The 25,376-nt window shown below is 45.9% G+C and overlaps 5 protein-coding genes across 5 annotated transcripts; 2 read left to right on the forward strand and 3 right to left on the reverse strand.

The window, feature by feature from the left end:
- Positions 1 to 841: 841 nt before the first annotated feature.
- F5J12DRAFT_787608 (uncharacterized protein) lies at positions 842 to 1,513 on the reverse strand (the record flags this gene model as incomplete). The annotated part of the gene is made up of 5 exons (XM_051743672.1): positions 842 to 990; positions 1,020 to 1,051; positions 1,198 to 1,245; positions 1,284 to 1,378; positions 1,436 to 1,513. 5 exons carry the CDS (start codon positions 1,511 to 1,513, stop codon positions 842 to 844), a joined length of 402 nt encoding a protein of 133 aa, XP_051594191.1.
- Positions 1,514 to 6,667: 5,154 nt separating this feature from the next.
- Positions 6,668 to 7,675, forward strand: F5J12DRAFT_787609 (uncharacterized protein; the record flags this gene model as incomplete). Its single annotated transcript, XM_051743673.1, has 3 exons — positions 6,668 to 7,033; positions 7,100 to 7,190; positions 7,434 to 7,675. 3 exons carry the CDS (start codon positions 6,668 to 6,670, stop codon positions 7,673 to 7,675), a joined length of 699 nt encoding a protein of 232 aa, XP_051594192.1.
- Positions 7,676 to 8,537: 862 nt separating this feature from the next.
- Positions 8,538 to 10,444, reverse strand: F5J12DRAFT_787610 (uncharacterized protein; the record flags this gene model as incomplete). Its single annotated transcript, XM_051743674.1, has 6 exons — positions 8,538 to 8,610; positions 8,672 to 8,732; positions 8,786 to 9,324; positions 9,355 to 9,723; positions 9,776 to 9,966; positions 9,992 to 10,444. The coding sequence occupies 6 exons, from the start codon at positions 10,442 to 10,444 to the stop codon at positions 8,538 to 8,540; spliced, it is 1,686 nt and encodes a 561-aa protein (XP_051594193.1).
- An 896-nt stretch (positions 10,445 to 11,340) lies between these two features.
- Positions 11,341 to 13,746, forward strand: F5J12DRAFT_899354 (uncharacterized protein; the record flags this gene model as incomplete). Its single annotated transcript, XM_051748165.1, has 10 exons — positions 11,341 to 11,370; positions 11,452 to 11,478; positions 11,556 to 11,570; positions 11,629 to 11,727; positions 11,795 to 11,842; positions 11,903 to 11,950; positions 12,011 to 12,058; positions 12,118 to 12,156; positions 12,214 to 12,282; positions 12,841 to 13,746. The coding sequence occupies 10 exons, from the start codon at positions 11,341 to 11,343 to the stop codon at positions 13,744 to 13,746; spliced, it is 1,329 nt and encodes a 442-aa protein (XP_051594194.1).
- Positions 13,747 to 22,334: 8,588 nt separating this feature from the next.
- On the reverse strand, positions 22,335 to 23,160 carry F5J12DRAFT_787613 (uncharacterized protein; the record flags this gene model as incomplete). The annotated part of the gene is made up of 4 exons (XM_051743675.1): positions 22,335 to 22,436; positions 22,482 to 22,550; positions 22,582 to 22,751; positions 22,791 to 23,160. The coding sequence occupies 4 exons, from the start codon at positions 23,158 to 23,160 to the stop codon at positions 22,335 to 22,337; spliced, it is 711 nt and encodes a 236-aa protein (XP_051594195.1).
- Between the last annotated feature and the right edge of the window lie 2,216 nt (positions 23,161 to 25,376).

Raw genomic sequence — 25,376 nt, forward strand, 5'->3', positions numbered from 1 at the left:
GAACAGGAGTTGGTCACTAACTTCTGCTGGCCTTTGGACACTTTCAGGGTTCTTCCTGCTTGTAACCTTGTGTTGCCTCCCAACCCCTGTCACCTTCAGAGTTTCTCCCAACCTTCAGCATGTTGCCCAGCCATCAATGAGCTGATCTGGAAATTCTGCATTCACCCAGAGTCATCTGGAATTCAGTAGCCAAACCACCCCCAGCCATGTCACCACTCACCCATGTCAGTCACTTTTACAAAAAAACTCTGGTTACCTCTGTCACCCCAAATTCTGCAAGCCAGACTTCATGCCAGTACACTCTGCCCTCTTGTGCTTCCCCCTCCCACTGACTCCACCTTTCACTTGTACATGTAACCTCATTCTGTTGGAAGATACCCCTTACCATTGTCCCATTTTACTCTTGTCTACTACTCACTGGCCCATTTCACATGCACCTGTATTTCCTTGATGTCTGTCATCCTCTCCTTTATTTTCTGGTCTTTTAGTTTTTCTGCCCCACTTTACTCCAACCCATACCTGCTTCCCTTGTACTATATAATTCTGCCATGATGTCAGAAATAAAAAAACCACCTTTAGAGTCACTATCTGTGTGTGCTCCACAAGTTCAAGAAGTTCTCAGAGTCTAAGTGCATTTATTGAGTCTACAGTGTCTACAGCATCTCCTGTGATCCTCATGTCTCTTGCATCTTCCAACCCTGCACACCTTATTCTGTATCCCCCTCACCTCAAATATACTCTTTTTGCTGCAATTTGGCTTCTCAGAATTTCTTATACCCATCTCACTGTTCCTTGCATGTCCACAACCCCCCAGAATTAAATTCTGTAACCCTCGCACGTATTACCCCACCCCTTCTAGGGTAATCCTTGACTTCTCCTTCCATGCAGCACCCCTTGGGTTGATCCTAGGGAATTCTCCCTTCAGCTTTCCTCTAGTCACATGCTTCCCAGAAGTCATGTCCCACACCAAGGCATGGGGATCATAGCAACCTACCATTGCATTTTACCATCTCACACACCTTTGTCTCTCCAGGTTTCTATCATCCACCACCTGGTCAACATGCATGTCTGATTTTCAGTCACTTCACACTTGCCTTGTGTGATACACTGTCAGTTGCTCTGCCTTTTCCACTGGTACATTGCTCTGAGGGTTGGCATCAGACATCAGACCCCCTGGACAGGTCAGGACCTGCTTACCCCACTTGCAACTGGTAGGGGTTCCCACTCTTTACCACTACCATCATCCTGTGCAAGACAGATACATCAGTGGCTGGTCAACAGACCTTGAACTGGTACTGACCTTGGTGGTTGTCACCTTGCCTTTGCCCTTGGAAGCTTTGGGACCACACTTTCTGGTCAGAATTTCCTTGGGTGGTGGCTATTGGATCAGAATCAAAAATAGGCAACTGGTTGCTTATTTGGGCCAATAACTTACCATCTGTGCCCTAGTGGATCCTTTATGGGCCTTCTTCTGACACTGGAACAGTGTGGAACCCTGTTCATGCATCCTCATGTGTTCCAATCTTGTACAGTGTTATTCTAGCCTGATGTCTCCACCACCACTCCATGCCCACACCTTGTCCCCACTGACCAATCATCTACAGCTGTGTCCTACACCCCTGTCCTGCCTCCCCTACTCCATGTGCCCCCCTTTAAACATGACGATGTCCTTGTTGTCTGTTAGCTCACCACCCAACTCTTTCTGCATGCTGTCTGTTCTTCCCCATTTGACTTCTCCCAATGCTGCCTCTTCCTCTCTTCCAGGTGCTCACCCTTCACTGCCATCATCATTGGTGTCTGTCTCATCATCCTCTTCACTCCTTTCACCATCTGATTTGATTCCTCCATCCACATTCCTTCTCCCTTCCCTTGCTGTCCCTTCCAGTATGTCTTGTTCTGTTTCTGTGCTTTGTAGTCATGCCAGGTATTCTTGTTGATCTACATGTAGTTGTGTTCCTTCTCTTGCTATGAACATGTGTAGTCTTTGTGTGCTGAACTCCCCCAGGACCAGTCTGCCCATTAGAGTTTCTAACCCATATGAGTTTCTTAGTTGTTCAGTGATTCTGTACAGGTGCAACCACTTAGGTAATAGCTTCTGTTTAGTCTTGAAGGTATAGTCTAGGCTGCTCCTGTATACTTGTACCAGTTGTCCTCTGGTGAATGTGACTTCTGCTCCTTGTCTTTGTAGGACACAATGGTTGAATACTTTTTTTCTTTTGATGGCATGTCTGACCATTTTGTTGTACCCATCAAGCTGTTGTTGTGTTGTGTATGCCATGTGTATTGCTGCATCCACTGATGATGGCACTGTGATGCTGTGTGTCAGTGCTGTGTGTTTGGTGTTGATGACCAGTCCCAGTAGGAGTTCTTTGGGGGAGAACTTGAGCAAGGGCAGTATGTGATTGTTCAGCATGTGGACTGCATCGTCAAGGTGATCTGGTCACATTCTTGGTAGTGTTTCCCAGTTGGCTTCAGGGTTGTTGTCTTCTCCTATGTTTGGTGAACATAGTCATTTGAGGACATGTAACAACAGCTTGTTTGTACCTTCCACTAGTCCATTAATCCAAGGTGAGTATGCAGCAATGACATGGTGGGTGCAAGACTACTTAGCACAGTATGCTTTAACTGTTTTGTTGTTGAAGTGGCATCCTCTGTCTGTCATGAATGTTTCTGGCACTGTGAAACTGTTAAAGATAGTTGCTAGGCTGTTTACCATGGTTTTTGCTGTTCCAGTGGTCTTGAACTTCATTACCCAAAGGTGTTGGGAGAACATGTCCAGAAATAGTCTGAGTGTGTGGTATCCTCCTTTGCCTGTTGAGATTGACAGGTAATCACCTACCAGTAGTTCAAATGGGTGCCGTCTTGTTATCGGTTCAAGCAACATGTTTAATTTTGCTGTACTGAAGTTTTTGCACTTTGCACAATTCTGTATTGCTTTCATTATGGCAAGGTCCAGTTTGGGTGCATAGTATTTGTCTGTGAGTGCTAACTTCATCGTGTCCCTTCCCCAGTGTCCTCCTGACTCATGTTGGTGTTTTGCTTCCATGAGTGCCTCTGCTCTTGTGATGCATTCCACCTTGTGTCTCAGCGGTATGCTTGTACCACTGTTTAGCTGCCATAGTTTGCCTTGGTCTACTAGGTACTGCATTGATTTGTGTCTCACTCTGTTGCAATCTCTTATGGGGGTGTTTGTATCAACATTGAGTATTGCATCTATTACTTCCATGAACAATGGTTTGTCTTGGAAGTGTTCTCGTAGTTGCTGATTTTCCTGTGATAGTTTAGTGACCATGAATATGTTGTTCACCAAACCTGATGCCACTTCTGGGTCTGGGCTGACTGTCCAGTCACTGCTGTCTTTGTTCATACAGGCTGTATTGTCCCATTGGTGGCTTGGCCCATCCACTGCTACATTCAGGTGTCCCAGTATGTGTCTTACAGCTATTATGTTGTGCACAACTATGCCATCTCGCCACCTTGCATGTGCAGCCAATATTGAGCTGTTGGACAGGACATCTTTTAATGCTTTGCAGTCAGTTTCAATTTCTATTGGGTATCCCCAAATTATATCTGTGAAGCAGTCCAGACCATATTTTAGTGCTGTGAATTCTAACAGACACAGTTTGTAGTCTCACTCAGCTGATGAGGTTCTTTTGGACACAAATGTGATGGGTACTGTTTGCTCTACTGTTTTGCCATTCAGTGCTTGAACTTTTGTTTTTTGTGTTAGTACCACCCTGAATCCTTCTTGGCATCCATCTGTGGTTATGATGAATGGTGTACCATTGTACTGCAGTGCATGTAGTGGTGGTTGGCTTGTTAGTGCAACCTTCAACCTTAGAAAAGCTTCAGTGCATCTCTGTTCCCATTTATCTGCTAGCTTGTAATTAGTCATTGCCTTTCAGTATGTAGCTTTGGAAATGGGCTTAGGGATGTCCACTTGTTTTGTTAAGTCACATAACAGTCCTTCCACTTTGGCATATCCTTTGATGAGGTCATGGAAGTGCCCTGTGAGCCCTAGAAACAACATTAGGTTGAGTGCATCATTGGGTTGTTTCCAGTTGACGATCACTGTTAGTTTTAATAGGCCCAGCTGTACACCCTGTGGGCCTACTGTAGCCCCCACAAACATTGTTTCTGTCATGAAGAGTTGGCATTTTGTCAGCAATAGCGATAGGCTGTGTTCTCTACACCATTGTAGTATTTGCCTTAGTGTTGCTAACATTCCTTTGAATGTGTCATCGCTGCATCCCCCATCGTCTATGAAGAGTTCCAGGATGCCTTCTGCAAGTTCTTTTTCTAGGCATTGCAAGGCTGTTGCTGAGAACATTGTTGGGGCTCCAGTCCAGCCCATCACCATTCTTGTGTACCAAAAGTAGCCTCTTCCATCAACAAAGAATGTGAAGTATGGCCACCATTTACCTGGGACTTCAATCACATAGAATCCAGATGCAAAATTGAACATGGTGTGAGTCAAAGTGTGGTTCAGTGGTGAAAAACAACCAAAACCAACACAAAAGACAAAAAGAGCGAGTGGTGGTGTGCCTATGCAGTACCTAGATGGTAGAACCTGTTCTTTGGGAGGGTTTTTGCGAGCTACAACACTCAAAGATGACTGCTGAGGGTTGGGGGTGCTCCTGACAAAGAGGGAGCAGGAATGCAAGAGAATGTGACAGGGTAGACTGCTGTCAGCCTACAGAAGGATGGATGATGACTTAATTTGATGTCCTAAGCTGCACTGAGCTCAGGGAGGGCTTGGAGCAAAGTATATTGATGATAGACAAGGATAAGCAAAGTAGATGATAGTTAGACCCTTAATAAAGTCTCAACTATTGAAGCTGCTGAATGAATTACTGAGTGATGATAAAATGTGAGCAAGAGGGGCTCTCTGATGTCTTCTTTTTTTTTTTGCTATCTAAGTACAGTGATTTATATACAGTACAGGGGTGTTGCCCTTGGAAAACAAGGTGCAAACACTTGGTAAGTGATTGGTAACTGATGAGTAAGGAATGTAAGCAATGGGTAATTGTCTTGGAAAGCATTGGTAAGCACTGGTAAGGATTAGCAAGCCAAAAAGCAAAGAATCAGTAAGCAAAGTCAAAAGATTGGTAAGTATTGGCAATAGGTGAGTCAAAGACAGTCAGAACATCAAAGTATGAGTCAAGTGATGTCAGGAACTGGGAAAGCACACTGGAATTGCATTAGGGGGAGGCTGTGCATGTCACATCTCAAAGAGATCGCTTCTAGGCCAAGGTGGGATGACAGAGAGGCAGTGCTGATCTGATGCCAATATAGTACATCCAAAAGTGGACAGGGTGAGTCAGATGTCAACAGGGGTCAAGCTTTGGGGGTCTGTGGGGTGACAGGAGCATAGGGGATCACAACCTTCCCCCCCAAACCATCCTCTCAGTGAAGCAAATAAAAACCTCATGAACAAGGCTCTGTTGGAAGAGAGGATGAAGGGGGAGTGTCTTCTGCTGTATCTTGCAACAAGGAGGCAAGATGTGCATCATACTCATCATGGATGCGATCAGGGAGAGTGGGGAACAGTAGATTATACTGTAGCTGTCACAATCTTGGAAGAATGATGGATGAGACCAGTATGAAGACATTGCAGGGAGCAGGGAGGAAGGATCCATATGCTTCTTGGACTGGAGAGACTGAAATGACCACATAAGACCTTTCCAAGCGAATGACAGACCTGAGGCAACCAAAGAACATCCTCCTAGAGGTCATACTGACAAAAAGAACATGCTGTCCAAGCTGGATGGGCTGAGAGGGCACAGACAAGGGTGGGATGTACCAGGATGCTTCAGGACAGAAGCTGGTAGGAACTCCTGGTAGATATATGTAGCCATGGTCCCTAGCAAAGAGGACAAGTGAAATGACTGATGTAGAGGTGGCCATATCAGAAGAAGTTAGTGAAATGAGCATCTTTTGGAGGGAGTGCTGTAGAAATGTGTGGAGTGTGCAAATCCTTTCCAATTTTGGAAGGTAAGATCATGTGGCTGAGCACTACAAGCAAGTGTGGGAATGGTCTCTGTATCTGCAGAAATGGCAGAGATATGTCAAAAACCAGAATGCCACACATGGGTGCTTAAGAATTTTAGCCAGTGCTTAACTCGCTCCCTTTCTTTTTCTCTGGCACTGATGACTTGTTCTTGTGCAAGGGATGACTGCTGACATTTCTGGCTGTCCTTCTTTGCATTAGGGCTATGGTCTTCATCTCTGTTCATCAGCTGTATCCCTGTCCACCTCACCAAACACCTTTGGTGTGTGACACTGGGCCTGTATATTCTTCCACTAGACTCACCCCAATCACTATCTTCTCAGTTCATCATTACTAATATCCAATTCATACCATATAACATAACATAACATAACATAATGTAATGTAATGACATCTGTCATGCTTATGCTTGACACTTATTAGTTCACAAGCACCATTTAGTGCATTATATTTGACTTGTTTGCTTATTTTGTCATGATGCTGATGATCCTGTCATGCCAGCTGATTTCTAGTTCAGGGCAATCAACTCACTTAAGTCAACCCAGAAATCAAATCAGCTATATATCATCTCATCAATGTCTTTGGTGCAAGCTTTCTGCCTCTTGGACCCCCCCCCCTCTTTGCACCATCAGCTTACTGGTCACAAACATCTCCAACATGTGTCTCTATCCTGATGACTGTGAATGCAATCCAGTTCAATTGACTTTGCACCAGTGGGTCAGACAGGGTTTGGAGTACTGGGATAGGGCCAAGGAAAACAGAGAACAAGCTCTCAAGTTTCTCAAGTTTGCCCTTGCTGGCTGGGATGGGGTGGACTTGGATGACCAGTGGAATGTCACCCTCAATGTCTTACAAGGCATACAGGATATCCAGGACATCACCATCACTTGTGATTATGATTCCCTGATTGGCACAACCAAAACACTCCCTTATAGGGTTCCCTTGACAGTTTGGCCTGCCCCTTCCTTCAGGGATACTCTGACAATAAATAACCATGTGACTGCACCAGCTATCAATTCACAGGTGAGTTGCCCTTACCAATCCCAAGACCTTGAATCCCATTGCCCTAACACATCCATCTTATCTTAGGATCAAGTAGTGTATGTGCCAATGCACAAAATACCCAACCTTGCATTTGGCAAGGTTGCAAATTGCTCCATCATTCATGTCTTCTTTCCATGTATGTATCACATGTTTGACTCACCCAAGATTTCTTCAGCCAATCTCAAATTGATTTACAACTGATGCTTGCTTCCCACAATTTGATGATTCATGCCTAACCAGGCCACCCATTGGCCTCCCAGTTATAATACTGCCCTTCACACTAGTCACAACCAACAAGGATGATTCCATCTTGGCAGTTTGGACCTTCCAGCCCATCTTCTTGACTTGTTTGCCAACTCATATCTCAGTACCCTCAAAGACCTTCGACCCTACTTCAATGATGCATACTTCAGACATGAGCTTTGTGGTTGGAAAGCTGCAACTGTCCATAACTTGGATATTGCAGCAGATGACACAGATGGAGCCAATGCTGCATATGAGCAGGTCAATGCTTTGGATGATCTAACTTGTGTTCTTCATATGCCATCCATCAATCCCAGGCAGTGGCTTATTGATGTTGGTCTGGAGTTTGGCAATCCTGAGAAAGCTGTCACATGGTGACACAATGGCCATGTTGACATCATTGAGCACCTCATACCTGATCTTGAAAATGCTGCAGATGTACTTGAATGCAGCAGCCAGTATTATGAGGACCATCACATGCATCTTAAGGACACCACTGGTTTCTGCTGGACTCCCAACAGGCACTCTTGCATCATCAAATATATCCAAGCTTACACCACTGAGAAGGCTGTATCTTATCAACTCCATGATGGGATATTTTGTCCTTGAAAACCCTGTGAACTGATCTCAGTTTCCTGACTTGATTGTTTGTTGGAGGACCTTGACTGTCAGGCAAAAATTCTCTTCACTTGCACAGGTGATGGCATCACTGGGGATCCCACTCCACAGTGTGGTTGTGCCCACTTGGAAGTCAGGGTGCCCTTGAACAATGCCCAAATCACATTGGCTGACTTTCCATGATGGCTCATCAATGAAACCATGGTTCAACTTCCTGCTTGCCTCTGGTGGTAAGTGTCTTATGCCAGCATAACCATTTCTGTACCTTAACATCATTGTCAGGTATTTCAAATGGCTCTGTCTGGGTGCCATTCACAATGTCATCAACAATTTCTGCCACACACCAGCAAGGCATCGTGTATCTGAGAACTGCCTTGCTCTAGGTGCCATTGCAATCTGGATCCTCAATGGTGCTCATTGAACTCCTAATTATCATACTCTTGGCCTTGCAAAACAATCCTGTGCCCACATCTTGTTGGATGAAGATGATGACTCAGATGATCCAGATGCTGTCACAAAACCCCTCATGTATGAGGCTGGGGTGTATTTTCTGTGTGACATTGAGCAGGATTCCAACACATTCTGCTATTGCATCCCATGGGCCAAGACCTTTGATCCAGATCTAATTGCCCAAGCCTTTGAACAAGGGACAGTCGAAGAGGTCCATTGCATGCTTGGGGCAGGGGAGATTGAAACTGGCAGACATCATCCCAATATCCAGCAGACCTACTAGGAACTCAATGACAGCTGGCTCACTTTTTGTCTCCTAGATCACTCCTGCTGTAGAACCACTGCACTTCAACCCATGCCTTCTGTACTGCATGTCAGAAGGGTGGACACCCACATGGCACTGGAAATCTCTTACATTACTTTTCTTCAAGCTTTGCAGCTCTGCATACTTCTTCAACCATGCTTGAAGGGCACCAGTGTTCCATATGATGGCTCCCTGCCTGATCATGGCAAAGTGGGCAAATGTGTCCTTGTCTTCTAGGAAGTGCTTCACCAGCCTATCCCTACCTGCAAGCTGTGGATTTCTGACATCAGAAAGGAAGGAGTAGCCAACATCTTTGTTGACCAAGTCCTCTGCAATCTTGTCATAGTCTGCTCTGATGTCATGGCCCATCAGGATCCCCCATTCCCATGCCTCTACCAGCTTGACCTCTGTCCCTTCAAAGACCTTGCAGAGATCAGCAAAGTCCACCTGCTCCCCTCTGTACAACATGGTCTTCCAGGTCTTGGTGTCTGTCCACCACACTTGAGGAAGGCTCATGGTGTCCAAGGCCAGGGAAGTCACTCTGTGTTGCAGGGAATGCAGACAGGAGAAAGTATATTGGGTATTCTCCACAAAGAAGCTCTCCAGGTGTGAACAGTGCTCCTCTTCATCCTTCTGTGGGTCTGACTCCATGCAACTGTGGATCTCCATGAGAAAGGTGAGTCACATGCAGTACTCCAATCTGGCTATGATTGGGGTGACTTGATGTGGCTCTTTGAAGGCACCATCTTCACTGAGAGTCATCAGGGCAAGACACCTTTCTGTTGGATCCACAATGTCCCTGTCTCCTTGATGCTTCCATGCTGTGCTCCAGAGCTGGAACAGCAACTCATGGATGAGTGACAATGCTTCTGTGTTTTCTTGACCAATGCAAAGCACTGCCAAGAGATCTAACAGCTTGGGATTTGAACCAGAGAATGGCTCTCCACTGTACTGTTGTCTGATCAACATTGCCAGCAGAATCACCACTGGGATGATGTACTGTTTCATGGTTGACTTGTACAGGTGCTTGTGGAAGGGTGTGTTGGACAGGCCACTGGGAAGGAATAAGCAACCAGTTGCTTATCTGTGCATGCATGGCTGCTTACCTTTTCATGGCATTGGGGGAATTCAACCTTTTCCAGACAATCTCTCCTGTGTGCTCCAGCAGACTGAGGGCCTTTTGATAGTATGCTTGAACCACCTCCTTCAGTCCAAGAATGAGACCATCATCTGCCTTGGGTAACATGACCAGGCCACACTGCTGTTTGATGTTCTTGCCAGCAAGGTGTTCATGCCACTGGTTGCAACAACCAAGGGCTGACCATGTGACCATCTGGTGGTGATTGGACCACCTCTAGTGTGGGCTCCAGTTCTTTGAGCAGTGAGTCCACCAGTACCTGTCTGGCTGTTGGTTGGCTCTGCTTGTCTGCATCCTCAACCTCCCAGAATGCCTGCAATTCCCCTGAGCTTTCTTTCAAATGCTGTACCTTGCAAGCTCTCCAATGTTTTGGTCTAGTTTCCATTGGATGATCTCTGGAGTCATGTTTCTGTAGATGCTCTGTTGACCTGGACAAAAAGTCACAGTGACTGCAAGCCATGGCCTCAATGACCTTTAGACCATGGACAATGGTTCTAGGCCCAGTGATACCAGTGGGCAGCTGTTCTGTCACCTCCAGTGATGCCATGGCCAGCTTCAAGGTCATGTCACTGTAGGTTGCCTGTCTACCATGGATCTTTGCCAGATGGCTCTTGACCTCTCCTGCTCTTAATGCCATTTCACAGACATGGCATGTCAGGAAGTGGAACTCTCCATACTGCAGCAATCACACAGCTGATAGCTGATCTGTGCCACCAGGCAACAGTGGAACCCCTCCATCTTCACAGCTAGATCAGGGAGGGTGAATGGCAAGTATGTGGGCAGCCATACCACTGGACCCATTGCCATGGGCCCTGGCTTGACATGTGACTGGTTGCTTGTCCATTGCTGGTGCATGGGGCATTAGTAGAAATGGGAAAAATATTGCATGATTGGACAATATGGTCATCAGAGGATTACACAAGCAGCCAAGCAGCATATGAACACTAGCAGATGGTCAGGCATGTGAGTTTTGCCACTCAACTTGCACTGTCATGACACATAAAGTACATTGTGGTCATGATGCTCATCACCAGTTTCTGCTCCTTGCATCATATCTCTTTGTCCCTCTCTTCAAGAAGGACACCAACTCTGGTCAGAAGCATCAACCAAAATGCTGGTGTATCAAGATAAGTGACCAGTCACTTATGACCATGGGGCATACCAACAACTGTGAGGTGCACACATGAGCCAGTCCAACTCTGGACAGGTATGACAACCAAAATGCCAGTGTACATACCCAAGATAAGCAACCAGTCACCTATTTTTTTTTGTGGGGCATGCCCACAACCATTGGGTGCACACCCAAGCCAGCATGGCTTACTTAATTGATTACATAAGCAATAAATAGCACCACTTTCACATAGTTCATTGATTGATTATTTAATGTCCAAATATGGAAGTCACAGCATTATATAATCAACAAACAAGTATATACCAAGGTCAGATTGGTGGCTGTGTAACTTTTGCATCTTGAACTTGAACCACCACCTACTGCATTTGGATTAAGTACAAACAGATACAAATAACAAAATCATGTCCAGCACCAACCAAAATCAGACCAAGGTAAGTCAAAGTCATTGGAAAAATAAGTGACTGGTTGCTTATTTCTCTCCCCTGCCTGCATCCAACAACAACAACAGCAAGTCTGGCAAAAGGACTGCTGTGCCCCAGGTAAGTTGTGGCATACCTCATCTCCAGGAAACCACACTGACTTGCATGTGTATCATGTCATGTCACAACTTTCCCAGCCCCCCAGACCCACTGTAAGTGACATGGAACCTCTGACAAGCAACCAGTTGCTTATTTTGACCATCTTTTCAGGGTGTTTCCACTGGAACAGATGTGGCTGCAGCCATCAATCTCTCACATGCCCAGTCTACTGCTGCCCACAAAAGGTTAGCAGCAAGGAAGGCAACAAAGGTGAGTTTTTTTTCTCTCTCTCACCTCCCACAAGCAACCAGTCACTTATTCTTGTCAACACCCATAGGCAACTGCACCTGAGGGTGAAGAAGGGGGAGAGATGGATGTCAAACAGGTAAGTTCACATCACCCATAAACAAGTGACAAGTTGCCTATTCTTGTTGACACCTCATAGGTGACTGCACCCAAGGGTGAAGAAGGGGGAGAGATGGATGTCAAACATGTAAGTTCACATCACCCATAAACAAGCAACCAGTCACTTATTCTTGTCAACACCTCATAGGTGACTGCTCCTGAGGGTGAAGAGGGGGGAAAGATGGTTGTCAAACAGGTAAGGTGGCATCATCCAAAAATAAGCAACTGGTCACTTATCATTTCTGACCATTGCAGAAGAGTGGTGGCAAGAAGAGCCCCAAGAAAAATTCTAAGGTAGGTTATGGTCCACATGAGGCATGTACGTGTCACTAACAACTGATATCAATGTAGAAACATGGACACCAGGATGAAGTGGAAGAGACTGCAGGAATGGAAACTGGAGGGGTCTCAGAGGCAGTGGTAAAGCACTCACTGTTGACTTGGATTCCATGGTGATTGCTGACATGACATGATTTCAAGTCACAGAGCAAGTGTTGGAGTAGGGGAGGCAGGACAGGGGTGTAGGACACAGCTGTAGATGATTGGTCAGTGGGGACAAGGTGTGGGCACAGAGTGGCAGTAGAGATGTCAGGCTAGAATAACACTGTACAAGATCAGAACACATGAGGATGCATGAACAGGATTCCACACTGTTCCACATGGTGAAGAGAGTGGATTCAACCCAAGCACCATAACACCGCACTGCAACACTGCACCACAACACCATACCATAACACTGCACCACAATACCACACAAAAACAGCAACAAACTACCATGAAATGAATGCAAGGCAACCACACAGAGCACATGTGTAGAAGAATACAAAAGAATGAGCTAAGTAACAAGTTTAGAAACAACCACCACACTGCTACCAATCTGCCTAACAGAAACCAACCATGCAATGCACAGGGTCACTTCATGACTTTGCACATGCCTGATGTATCACCAGTGACTACTTGCTTCCATTGGTCCCACAGACACTGGAAAACACACTGTCATCACCCCAGGAACAAGCCTCAACCTGCAGAATTCCTCCAACCAGAACAAACTCCCCAGAGTACCCAGGAGAGGATGACTCCTACACAGTGTTCCCCACACTACCACTACAAACCCCACTGACTTTGTCAGCAACAATAATCTGCCAAAGGGAGAGAGCACTCTCAGTCCAAGCCCTACCACCACCATACACACCAACAACACTCCCAACCCTGTCACCAGCAGTACCCCCACCCTCATTACCCCCACCAGTCCCACAGCCAACACCATCAACAGGATGCCCAAGAGTGATGGCAGAAGCAGTTCCCCTCTTCTATGGAGACCACACAGAGGCAGAAAACCCAAGCAACTTCATCAAAGCATTCAACTGCAGCATGCTATTCCTCAACCCACTCTCAACTGACACACAGAAGATCAAAGCACTAGCCAACTACCTCAGAACAGGCTCACCAGCCAAGCATTGGTATGAGGACCTCATGACAACACAGTTAGCCAGCTGGGATGAGCTGACTAAGGTGTTCAACAACAGATGGCCCACACTGAAGAGCACATCCCAAACATCAGAGGAATACCAAATGGAACTACTGTCACACAAAATGCTCAAAGAAGACATTGGAATAATCCAGACAGTGGGCCAGCAGAAGGTATGGTCACATGTAAGGTGGGTGGATGAGGCCATGGAGCTCACAAGACTAGCAAAGATTGAGGGAGGGTCCACATTAATATGGCAGGTCAAGAACCAGCTCCCACAAGCAATCAGGAAACTACTAGATGATGAATACATGAATTGGAAAATGTTCATGGACAATGTCAAGAAGCTGAATACATTGAAGCTGAAACAGGAATGTGAGGAGATAGAAGAGAGAAAGAAGAGAGAGGAGGAGTGAGAGCAGAAGCTACTACAGAAGCTGGAAGCAGTGAAAAGAGCAACAATGGCAGACATCACAGCACAACTCCAACACCTCACAATCAGGCAGGTTGCAGTGCCCTGTACTGTGCCAAGAACCTCGCCCTCAACAACATCCCCCAGCTCATGATTCACACTACAGCAGATACCAAGATGCAACATGCAGTATGCCCTGCCAACAGAAGAACTAAAGGAAACAGTATGGAAGGGACTGGAGCAGCTTCTGCACCACCCTGATGACAAAGAGGGCCAGAGGAGGTACCTGTCCCAACTGGCATCATGGACCATGAAGCACAGAGAAACTGTGCAAGTTACAGAACACACACCATACCCCCTTAAACCAGGAACCACAATGATATGCTCCAGAGAATGTTTCAGGTGTGGAACATACAGACATGGAAGTAGGGACTGCCTGGTGCTAGAAGGAGATTCATCCAGGTTAAACTGCAATGAAACAGCATGGAGAGCACTATGTAACAGGGTCCTGGGTCTGTTCAATAGGAGCACCATGTACAGTATCAGAATTGTAGCACTAGACAACCAGAGAAATGAGACAGGGTCGTTGTGATGGACAGCACACTGACCCAGGTCCTCAACACATCTACTACAATAACACCAGCTTTGCCTGTACATCATATCAAGCCAGCAACCATCAATCTATACTCTGCAGCAGTACATGAAGGAAGAAGCAATGTAGCAGATAAAACAAGTCAACCTGTCCCATTCATACACCCAGTCATGCTAAAAAATGAGGATGGCACAGGAACAACAGTACAAGCATTGTTTGATGATGGTGCCATGACAGGAGCCATGTCATCAAGCACATTCAATGCAGTCAAACACATGCTAAAAGAATGGAGACCATTGTCACAAATCCTACACATGGCAAATGGAATCATCATTCCATCAGAGGCCATGTGGACAGGCACAATAAACATAAAAAACACAAAGGTAATGGGAACCTTCAAGGTCTTTGACAGTGCAGGGGGCTGGTCATTCCTATTTGGGAAACCACTACTACAAGCCTTCAAAGCAATACATGACTATGCAACAGATGAGGTAACAGTCACAGACAGCAACACCATGGCAGTACTACGAAACCACTTTGTCAACACAACATGACCACAAAGAGAGACAGAATGCAACAATTTAACACAAGAGGAGATAAAGACAGAAAGTGGAACTAATGTGTTCACCAGGAAAACAAACCCATTCACACCTGAGCACATTGAATACATTGTCAGACATGTCAAGATCAGCAATGATCTAACACCAAACAAACAGAAAGAGGTCATAGAACTACTAACCAAATTCACAGATGTATTTGCATGCTCCATCAGTGAAGTACTACCAATCCCCAGAGCACAAGTCGACTTGAACCTACCAGACAATGTGTTGTTCAACACCATAGTATGCCAATGACCAATGAACCCCCCACAACAGCAGTTCATGAACAAATGGGTTGACCAAATGCTCGAGGCCAGGCTAATTGAACACATGAACATCCCCCAGATCAAACATGTCACACCCACAGTTCTTGCACAGAAAACCCATGATGCCACAGAGGGCATGACACTTGACAACATACAACAAGAACTGAACCAACAATGCATGGAAGCAAACATACCACAACCATTCAAAGAACAAATGAACACACAGGAAAAAGAGCAAGCTGCACTGAAAGAAATGGGAGAAGCACCAAAATGGAGGGTAACACAAAACTTCACAGAACTAAACAAGGCTTCACAAATACCACCAATGTTCCAAGGAGACATTAGAGCAGAACAACAGCAACTGAGTGGTCACAGGTACATGTCCATTGTCACACACCAAAGGTGTTTGGTGAGGTGGACAGGGATACAGCTGATGAACAGAGATGAAGACCATAGCCCTAATGCAAAGAAGGACAGCCAGAAATGTCAGCAGTCATCCCTTGCACAAGAACAAGTCATCAGTGCCAGAGAAAAAGAAAGGGAGCGAGTTAAGCACTGGCTAAAATTCTTAAGCACCCATGTGTGGCATTCTGGTTTTTGACATATCTCTGCCATTTCTGCAGATACAGAGACCATTCCCACACTTGCTTGTAGTGCTCAGCCACATGATCTTACCTTCCAAAATTGGAAAGGATTTGCACACTCCACACATTTCTACAGCACTCCCTCCAAAAGATGCTCATTTCACTAACTTCTTCTGATATGGCCACCTCTACATCAGTCATTTCACTTGTCCTCTTTGCTAGGGACCATGGCTACATATATCTACCAGGAGTTCCTACCAGCTTCTGTCCTGAAGCATCCTGGTACATCCCACCCTTGTCTGTGCCCTCTCAGCCCATCCAGCTTGGACAGCATGTTCTTTTTGTCAGTATGACCTCTAGGAGGATGTTCTTTGGTTGCCTCAGGTCTGTCATTCGCTTGGAAAGGTCTTATGTGGTCATTTCAGTCTCTCCAGTCCAAGAAGCATATGGATCCTTCCTCCCTGCTCCCTGCAATGTCTTCATACTGGTCTCATCCATCATTCTTCCAAGATTGTGACAGCTACAGTATAATCTACTGTTCCCCACTCTCCCTGATCGCATCCATGATGAGTATGATGCACATCTTGCCTCCTTGTTGCAAGATACAGCAGAAGACACTCCCCCTTCATCCTCTCTTCCAACAGAGCCTTGTTCATGAGGTTTTTATTTGCTTCACTGAGAGGATGGTTTGGGGGGGAAGGTTGTGATCCCCTATGCTCCTGTCACCCCACAGACCCCCAAAGCTTGACCCCTGTTGACATCTGACTCACCCTGTCCACTTTTGGATGTACTATATTGGCATCAGATCAGCACTGCCTCTCTGTCATCCCACCTTGGCCTAGAAGCGATCTCTTTGAGATGTGACATGCACAGCCTCCCCCTAATGCAATTCCAGTGTGCTTTCCCAGTTCCTGACATCACTTGACTCATACTTTGATGTTCTGACTGTCTTTGACTCACCTATTGCCAATACTTACCAATCTTTTGACTTTGCTTACTGATTCTTTGCTTTTTGGCTTGCTAATCCTTACCAGTGCTTACCAATGCTTTCCAAGACAATTACCCATTGCTTACATTCCTTACTCATCAGTTACCAATCACTTACCAAGTGTTTGCACCTTGTTTTCCAAGGGCAACACCCCTGTACTGTATATAAATCACTGTACTTAGATAGCAAAAAAAAAAAGAAGACATCAGAGAGCCCCTCTTGCTCACATTTTATCATCACTCAGTAATTCATTCAGCAGCTTCAATAGTTGAGACTTTATTAAGGGTCTAACTATCATCTACTTTGCTTATCCTTGTCTATCATCAATATACTTTGCTCCAAGCCCTCCCTGAGCTCAGTGCAGCTTAGGACATCAAATTAAGTCATCATCCATCCTTCTGTAGGCTGACAGCAGTCTACCCTGTCACATTCTCTTGCATTCCTGCTCCCTCTTTGTCAGGAGCACCCCCAACCCTCAGCAGTCATCTTTGAGTGTTGTAGCTCGCAAAAACCCTCCCAAAGAACAGGTTCTACCATCTAGGTACTGCATAGGCACACCACCACTCGCTCTTTTTGTCTTTTGTGTTGGTTTTGGTTGTTTTTCACCACTGAACCACACTTTGACTCACACCATGTTCAATTTTGCATCTGGATTCTATGTGATTGAAGTCCCAGGTAAATGGTGGCCATACTTCACATTCTTTGTTGATGGAAGAGGCTACTTTTGGTACACAAGAATGGTGATGGGCTGGACTGGAGCCCCAACAATGTTCTCAGCAACAGCCTTGCAATGCCTAGAAAAAGAACTTGCAGAAGGCATCCTGGAACTCTTCATAGACGATGGGGGATGCAGCGATGACACATTCAAAGGAATGTTAGCAACACTAAGGCAAATACTACAATGGTGTAGAGAACACAGCCTATCGCTATTGCTGACAAAATGCCAACTCTTCATGACAGAAACAATGTTTGTGGGGGCTACAGTAGGCCCACAGGGTGTACAGCTGGGCCTATTAAAACTAACAGTGATCGTCAACTGGAAACAACCCAATGATGCACTCAACCTAATGTTGTTTCTAGGGCTCACAGGGCACTTCCATGACCTCATCAAAGGATATGCCAAAGTGGAAGGACTGTTATGTGACTTAACAAAACAAGTGGACATCCCTAAGCCCATTTCCAAAGCTACATACTGAAAGGCAATGACTAATTACAAGCTAGCAGATAAATGGGAACAGAGATGCACTGAAGCTTTTCTAAGGTTGAAGGTTGCACTAACAAGCCAACCACCACTACATGCACTGCAGTACAATGGTACACCATTCATCATAACCACAGATGGATGCCAAGAAGGATTCAGGGTGGTACTAACACAAAAAACAAAAGTTCAAGCACTGAATGGCAAAACAGTAGAGCAAACAGTACCCATCACATTTGTGTCCAAAAGAACCTCATCAGCTGAGTGAGACTACAAACTGTGTCTGTTAGAATTCACAGCACTAAAATATGGTCTGGACTGCTTCACAGATATAATTTGGGGATACCCAATAGAAATTGAAACTGACTGCAAAGCATTAAAAGATGTCCTGTCCAACAGCTCAATATTGGCTGCACATGCAAGGTGGCGAGATGGCATAGTTGTGCACAACATAATAGCTGTAAGACACATACTGGGACACCTGAATGTAGCAGTGGATGGGCCAAGCCACCAATGGGACAATACAGCCTGTATGAACAAAGACAGCAGTGACTGGACAGTCAGCCCAGACCCAGAAGTGGCATCAGGTTTGGTGAACAACATATTCATGGTCACTAAACTATCACAGGAAAATCAGCAACTACGAGAACACTTCCAAGACAAACCATTGTTCATGGAAGTAATAGATGCAATACTCAATGTTGATACAAACACCCCCATAAGAGATTGCAACAGAGTGAGACACAAATCAATGCAGTACCTAGTAGACCAAGGCAAACTATGGCAGCTAAACAGTGGTACAAGCATACCGCTGAGACACAAGGTGGAATGCATCACAAGAGCAGAGGCACTCATGGAAGCAAAACACCAACATGAGTCAGGAGGACACTGGGGAAGGGACACGATGAAGTTAGCACTCACAGACAAATACTATGCACCCAAACTGGACCTTGCCATAATGAAAGCAATACAGAATTGTGCAAAGTGCAAAAACTTCAGTACAGCAAAATTAAACATGTTGCTTGAACCGATAACAAGACGGCACCCATTTGAACTACTGGTAGGTGATTACCTGTCAATCTCAACAGGCAAAGGAGGATACCACACACTCAGACTATTTCTGGACATGTTCTCCCAACACCTTTGGGTAATGAAGTTCAAGACCACTGGAACAGCAAAAACCATGGTAAACAGCCTAGCAACTATCTTTAACAGTTTCACAGTGCCAGAAACATTCATGACAGACAGAGGATGCCACTTCAACAACAAAACAGTTAAAGCATACTGTGCTAAGTAGTCTTGCACCCACCATGTCATTGCTGCATACTCACCTTGGATTAATGGACTAGTGGAAGGTACAAACAAGCTGTTGTTACATGTCCTCAAATGACTATGTTCACCAAACATAGGAGAAGACAACAACCCTGAAGCCAACTGGGAAACACTACCAAGAATGTGACCAGATCACCTTGACGATGCAGTCCACATGCTGAACAATCACATACTGCCCTTGCTCAAGTTCTCCCCCAAAGAACTCCTACTGGGACTGGTCATCAACACCAAACACACAGCACTGACACACAGCATCACAGTGCCATCATCAGTGGATGCAGCAATACACATGGCATACACAACACAACAACAGCTTGATGGGTACAACAAAATGGTCAGACATGCCATCAAAAGAAAAAAAGTATTCAACCATTGTGTCCTACAAAGACAAGGAGCAGAAGTCACATTCACCAGAGGACAACTGGTACAAGTATACAGGAGCAGCCTAGACTATACCTTCAAGACCAAACAGAAGCTATTACCTAAGTGGTTGCACCTGTACAGAATCACTGAACAACTAAGAAACTCATATGGGTTAGAAACTCTAATGGGCAGACTGGTCCTGGGGGAGTTCAGCACACAAAGACTACACATGTTCATAGCAAGAGAAGGAACACAACTACATGTAGATCAACAAGAATACCTGGCATGACTACAAAGCACAGAAACAGAACAAGACATACTGGAAGGGACAGCAAGGGAAGGGAGAAGGAATGTGGATGGAGGAATCAAATCAGATGGTGAAAGGAGTGAAGAGGATGATGAGACAGACACCAATGATGATGGCAGTGAAGGGTGAGCACCTGGAAGAGAGGAAGAGGCAGCATTGGGAGAAGTCAAATGGGGAAGAACAGACAGCATGCAGAAAGAGTTGGGTGGTGAGCTAACAGACAACAAGGACATCGTCATGTTTAAAGGGGGGCACATGGAGTAGGGGAGGCAGGACAGGGGTGTAGGACACAGCTGTAGATGATTGGTCAGTGGGGACAAGGTGTGGGCATGGAGTGGTGGTGGAGACATCAGGCTAGAATAACACTGTACAAGATTGGAACACATGAGGATGCATGAACAGGGTTCCACACTGTTCCAGTGTCAGAAGAAGGCCCATAAAGGATCCACTAGGGCACAGATGGTAAGTTATTGGCCCAAATAAGCAACCAGTTGCCTATTTTTGATTCTGATCCAATAGCCACCACCCAAGGAAATTCTGACCAGAAAGTGTGGTCCCAAAGCTTCCAAGGGCAAAGGCAAGGTGACAACCACCAAGGTCAGTACCAGTTCAAGGTCTGTTGACCAGCCACTGATGTATCTGTCTTGCACAGGATGATGGTAGTGGTAAAGAGTGGGAACCCCTACCAGTTGCAAGTGGGGTAAGCAGGTCCTGACCTGTCCAGGGGGTCTGATGTCTGATGCCAACCCTCAGAGCAATGTACCAGTGGAAAAGGCAGAGCAACTGACAGTGTATCACACAAGGCAAGTGTGAAGTGACTGAAAATCAGACATGCATGTTGACCAGGTGGTGGATGATAGAAACCTGGAGAGACAAAGGTGTGTGAGATGGTAAAATGCAATGGTAGGTTGCTATGATCCCCATGCCTTGGTGTGGGACATGACTTCTGGGAAGCATGTGACTAGAGGAAAGCTGAAGGGAGAATTCCCTAGGATCAACCCAAGGGGTGCTGCATGGAAGGAGAAGTCAAGGATTACCCTAGAAGGGGTGGGGTAATACGTGCGAGGGTTACAGAATTTAATTCTGGGGGGTTGTGGACATGCAAGGAACAGTGAGATGGGTATAAGAAATTCTGAGAAGCCAAATTGCAGCAAAAAGAGTATATTTGAGGTGAGGGGGATACAGAATAAGGTGTGCAGGGTTGGAAGATGCAAGAGACATGAGGATCACAGGAGATGCTGTAGACACTGTAGACTCAATAAATGCACTTAGACTCTGAGAACTTCTTGAACTTGTGGAGCACACACAGATAGTGACTCTAAAGGTGGTTTTTTTTATTTCTGACATCATGGCAGAATTATATAGTACAAGGGAAGCAGGTATGGGTTGGAGTAAAGTGGGGCAGAAAAACTAAAAGACCAGAAAATAAAGGAGAGGATGACAGACATCAAGGAAATACAGGTGCATGTGAAATGGGCCAGTGAGTAGTAGACAAGAGTAAAATGGGACAATGGTAAGGGGTATCTTCCAACAGAATGAGGTTACATGTACAAGTGAAAGGTGGAGTCAGTGGGAGGGGGAAGCACAAGAGGGCAGAGTGTACTGGCATGAAGTCTGGCTTGCAGAATTTGGGGTGACAGAGGTAACCAGAGTTTTTTTGTAAAAGTGACTGACATGGGTGAGTGGTGACATGGCTGGGGGTGGTTTGGCTACTGAATTCCAGATGACTCTGGGTGAATGCAGAATTTCCAGATCAGCTCATTGATGGCTGGGCAACATGCTGAAGGTTGGGAGAAACTCTGAAGGTGACAGGGGTTGGGAGGCAACACAAGGTTACAAGCAGGAAGAACCCTGAAAGTGTCCAAAGGCCAGCAGAAGTTAGTGACCAACTCCTGTTCCAGCCTCAGGGAGTATACAGCTCCCTACATCAGTCATCCCATCAACCACCTGCTAAACCCTCTGGAATCTCCCCAATTCTGCCCAAATTCTCTCTGTGCTTGCTCTCCCAATGTGGCTTGGTGATGGATCCCATATGCAGCTGGTGCCACCACATCTGCAAACCTACAAGCTGATCCTTTGATTTCCAGGTTTCTGATGGGTTCTTGAGCAGGCCCTGCATCACCTGCAGGGCTTGACCCAAAATAGCTGACTGACCACTTGTGCTGGGTTCTGTAGACTGGTCTGTGAAATGCCATGTTAGGTGACTCATCTACTGGCAAATGTCTTGTGTGTTCTTACCATGTATGTCATCCCTTGGCTCAAGTTCAACATCACTGAGGTCTCAGTTAGGTGACTGGTTGCTTATTCCAGACTGGATCCTGGCTAGATTGGATTTAATTTCTGACAATCATCTGACATGGGTATTACCAACCATGACTGGTGCTCTGCCCTTGCTCTTTCTCCCTCTCCTTCCCTTTTCCTTCATCTGTCCTCTCCAATGGGCCTCCTGTGGTGGATCGAAGCACCTACTGCAACATTCCCTTCAATGCAGGCATCAGCTTGTCCATTACCTTGGTGGCAATCTCATCTGTGGATGGCAGTTTGGCCACCACTGCATCTACCATGGCCTTTTGGATTGCCTCCATTGGCATGGAATAGGCAACCAGTCACTTGTTTTCCCCTTGGCTCTGGTGCAGGTGGGGGTGGGGATGGCACATGTGTCCATGCAGTCTTGTATGATGCTGACTGGCCACTGACTGGCACCTGGCAGTGCCTTTTCCATTCCATGCTGGCATTGAGGTATGCAGGTAGCATATCCTCTGCAGCTCCAGCCAGAGCTTCTACACTGATGCCATACACTTAGTTTTCAGTAGACTGACTATGGCCTGCCTGCAGGGCTTCCACATTGTCATCCCTGTCCATCTCTATCACATCCTCCACTGCACAGCCAAGTTTTTGTTTCCATGCTGTTTGGATGTGTTGCCACAAGTTGATGGTCAGCCCAAAGTGCATGATGGCAAGGCTGTGCTTGCTCATGATGGTTGACAGGTATTTGGAGTCAAAGAGGCAATTGTAGTTGACAAAAATGTGGTTGCAATACAGCTCCACCACCTCTGGCTTGTATGGGAAACATGCCTTGGCTGCAATCTCTGCAAATGGCCATGCCAAGGCCAGGTCCTGCACCAAGATGTTGCTGGTGATGCCATCCAGGGCATGAGGGATCAGCTTGTCTTTCCCTGTCAATGCCATTGTCTTGAGGTATTGACAAAGGAGGGAGACATGGTTTCCCAGTACTACCAGGTTCCAAGTCAGCCAGGTCTGGGTGTTTTTTTTTTCATTGCTTTAAGTGCTTGAGGGTCTAGTGACCCTATGTTGTGCTATACAGGCACAGTATTAGCTTATCTAGTATGGCCCCCTGTCATCCAGTGATTCAGAACTAGCTGCTGAACAGCTACTCCTTCCTTCTAATGCCTTAATCATAAACTCTGCTATCACCCTTTCCACTCAAATACCCATACAGAATACCCCTGCCTACAGAATGGTACTTCAGACCCACAAGCAGCCTTCAAAGCTCATCTGCAAACAACTCCCCTCCCATTGATGGTCCCCTATTTGCTTACAAAGAGAGCCACAAACACAAACCACTCACATGCTCCACATTCCTGCAATGGTTGAAGTCAGCAGCCAAAGCAGTGGGCTGTGAAGCAATGCATGGGCACAGCATCAGAATTGGGGCTACACTGGAATACCTACTCAGAGGTGTCCCCTTCAACATGATGAAAGTCAAAGGAAGATGGGCAAGTGATGTGTCTCAACTCTACCTATGCAAGCACAATCAGATCCTAGCCCCATACATACAAGCCATGCCCCCCAGCACCACATCAGAATTCACATGGCCAGTGATGCCCCCCTGTCCAACCATGAACCAAGCATGCCCCATGAGCTACCCTCCTACCAGCTGGGCATTCAACTGTCAGATTGGCATGTCAGGCAACCAACAGCCAATCGGATCTGCAGCTGATGCTCTTCTGCCAACTTCATAGTCCCATGGCTGGAAAGTGCTGCACACTTTTGCCCATTCAGTGTAGACTCAATACCCACTCATGCATGTAGCTACTGCATCCCACACAATGCATTAGATCACTTACCACCCTCACCCCTTGAGCATGAACAAACTGCAAAGATTGAGATTCTATCATGTAAGGAGGCACAACATAGTGATAGAATAATGTCTTTGTGGGAATGGCCAAAGCGAGGCATTGTCTCTTGCTCTTGATGCCAATGGCCATCCCAGTCACTTGTCAGGATTTGCAGCTCCTTACACTCCTTTTTCACCCTCACTCCACTCCCTTGTTGGTCACCTTTGAGTTAGCAAACCACAGGATGACCTCCTCATCTTCTGCACTGACATGCTCACCCTCATCTGCCATGGACTGCAGGAGCCTCCAACAAGCATCATGTGCTCAGCCAGACTCCCACCCACCCCCACAGCTGATGCTCTTCCACCAGCTTCATAGTCCCACAGCCAGAAAGTGCTGTGCACTTTCACCCATTCAGCATAGACTCAATACCCACTCATGCATGTGGCTACTACATCCCACACAATACATTAGATCACTTACCACCCTCACCCCTTGAGTGCAAATGAACTGCAAAGATGAAAGTACTGGATACTTGAAATGATACAGTGATCTCTTGGCAATGCTGTTGAGCAGAACATGTTGAAGGCTTCTTCCCATGTCTTGCTGGGATCTTTCAGATCAATTTGGAGGTTTCTCCATGGCTGTAGTAGCATGAGCATGGATGCATAATAGAATGACTGCTGATCTTTGTCATCGCATGATGGGAAATATTGTCCAATGAAGTTAGGGAGGGTATTGTGATGTGGGCTCTGCATGATACAATATTTGCTCTTGTATTTTGGATGAGATTTGAGATATTAGACACATTTATGAAGTGGCTTTCCCTGATGCCATTTTGGACCTCATATTAAATCAGTTTGATCATCTGTCACTGATGCAGCAACTTTCTCCCATTGGTGTGAACCCTTATCAATGTTGGCCTCATATGTGTTGACAAAAAAGTCCATGATATTTGACATCAACAGTGCTTCTCCATGGAGGGTGTAGTCAACAACTTCAACTTGTGACTTCACAAACAACCTCCCATTGCCATTTACATCCAGGGTCAACGTTTCACTGCCTGTCTGCTTTCACCTTCAGTCAAACTTTATGATGCCTTGACACTTTTACTCACCTCATCCCTGTTGTCAACCATGCCAGTAGCTTGTTTCTCTGATGCTTCTGCATCTTCCCTTGCTTCAATCTCATTGCTAATCATGTTCCACAAACTGTAAGGTGGTTGTAATTCTCTTATCAAAACAATCTTCTCACCTTGATCCAGCACAATGCTCCTCAAAACTATTTGAGAATTGACATTGACAAAGCTCCAGAAATGCTTCCAAC

This window comes from Pisolithus orientalis, assembly GCF_024613125.1.
Source record: "Pisolithus orientalis strain OTSU chromosome Unknown F5J12scaffold_130, whole genome shotgun sequence".
Classification (NCBI taxonomy): domain Eukaryota; kingdom Fungi; phylum Basidiomycota; class Agaricomycetes; order Boletales; family Pisolithaceae; genus Pisolithus; species Pisolithus orientalis.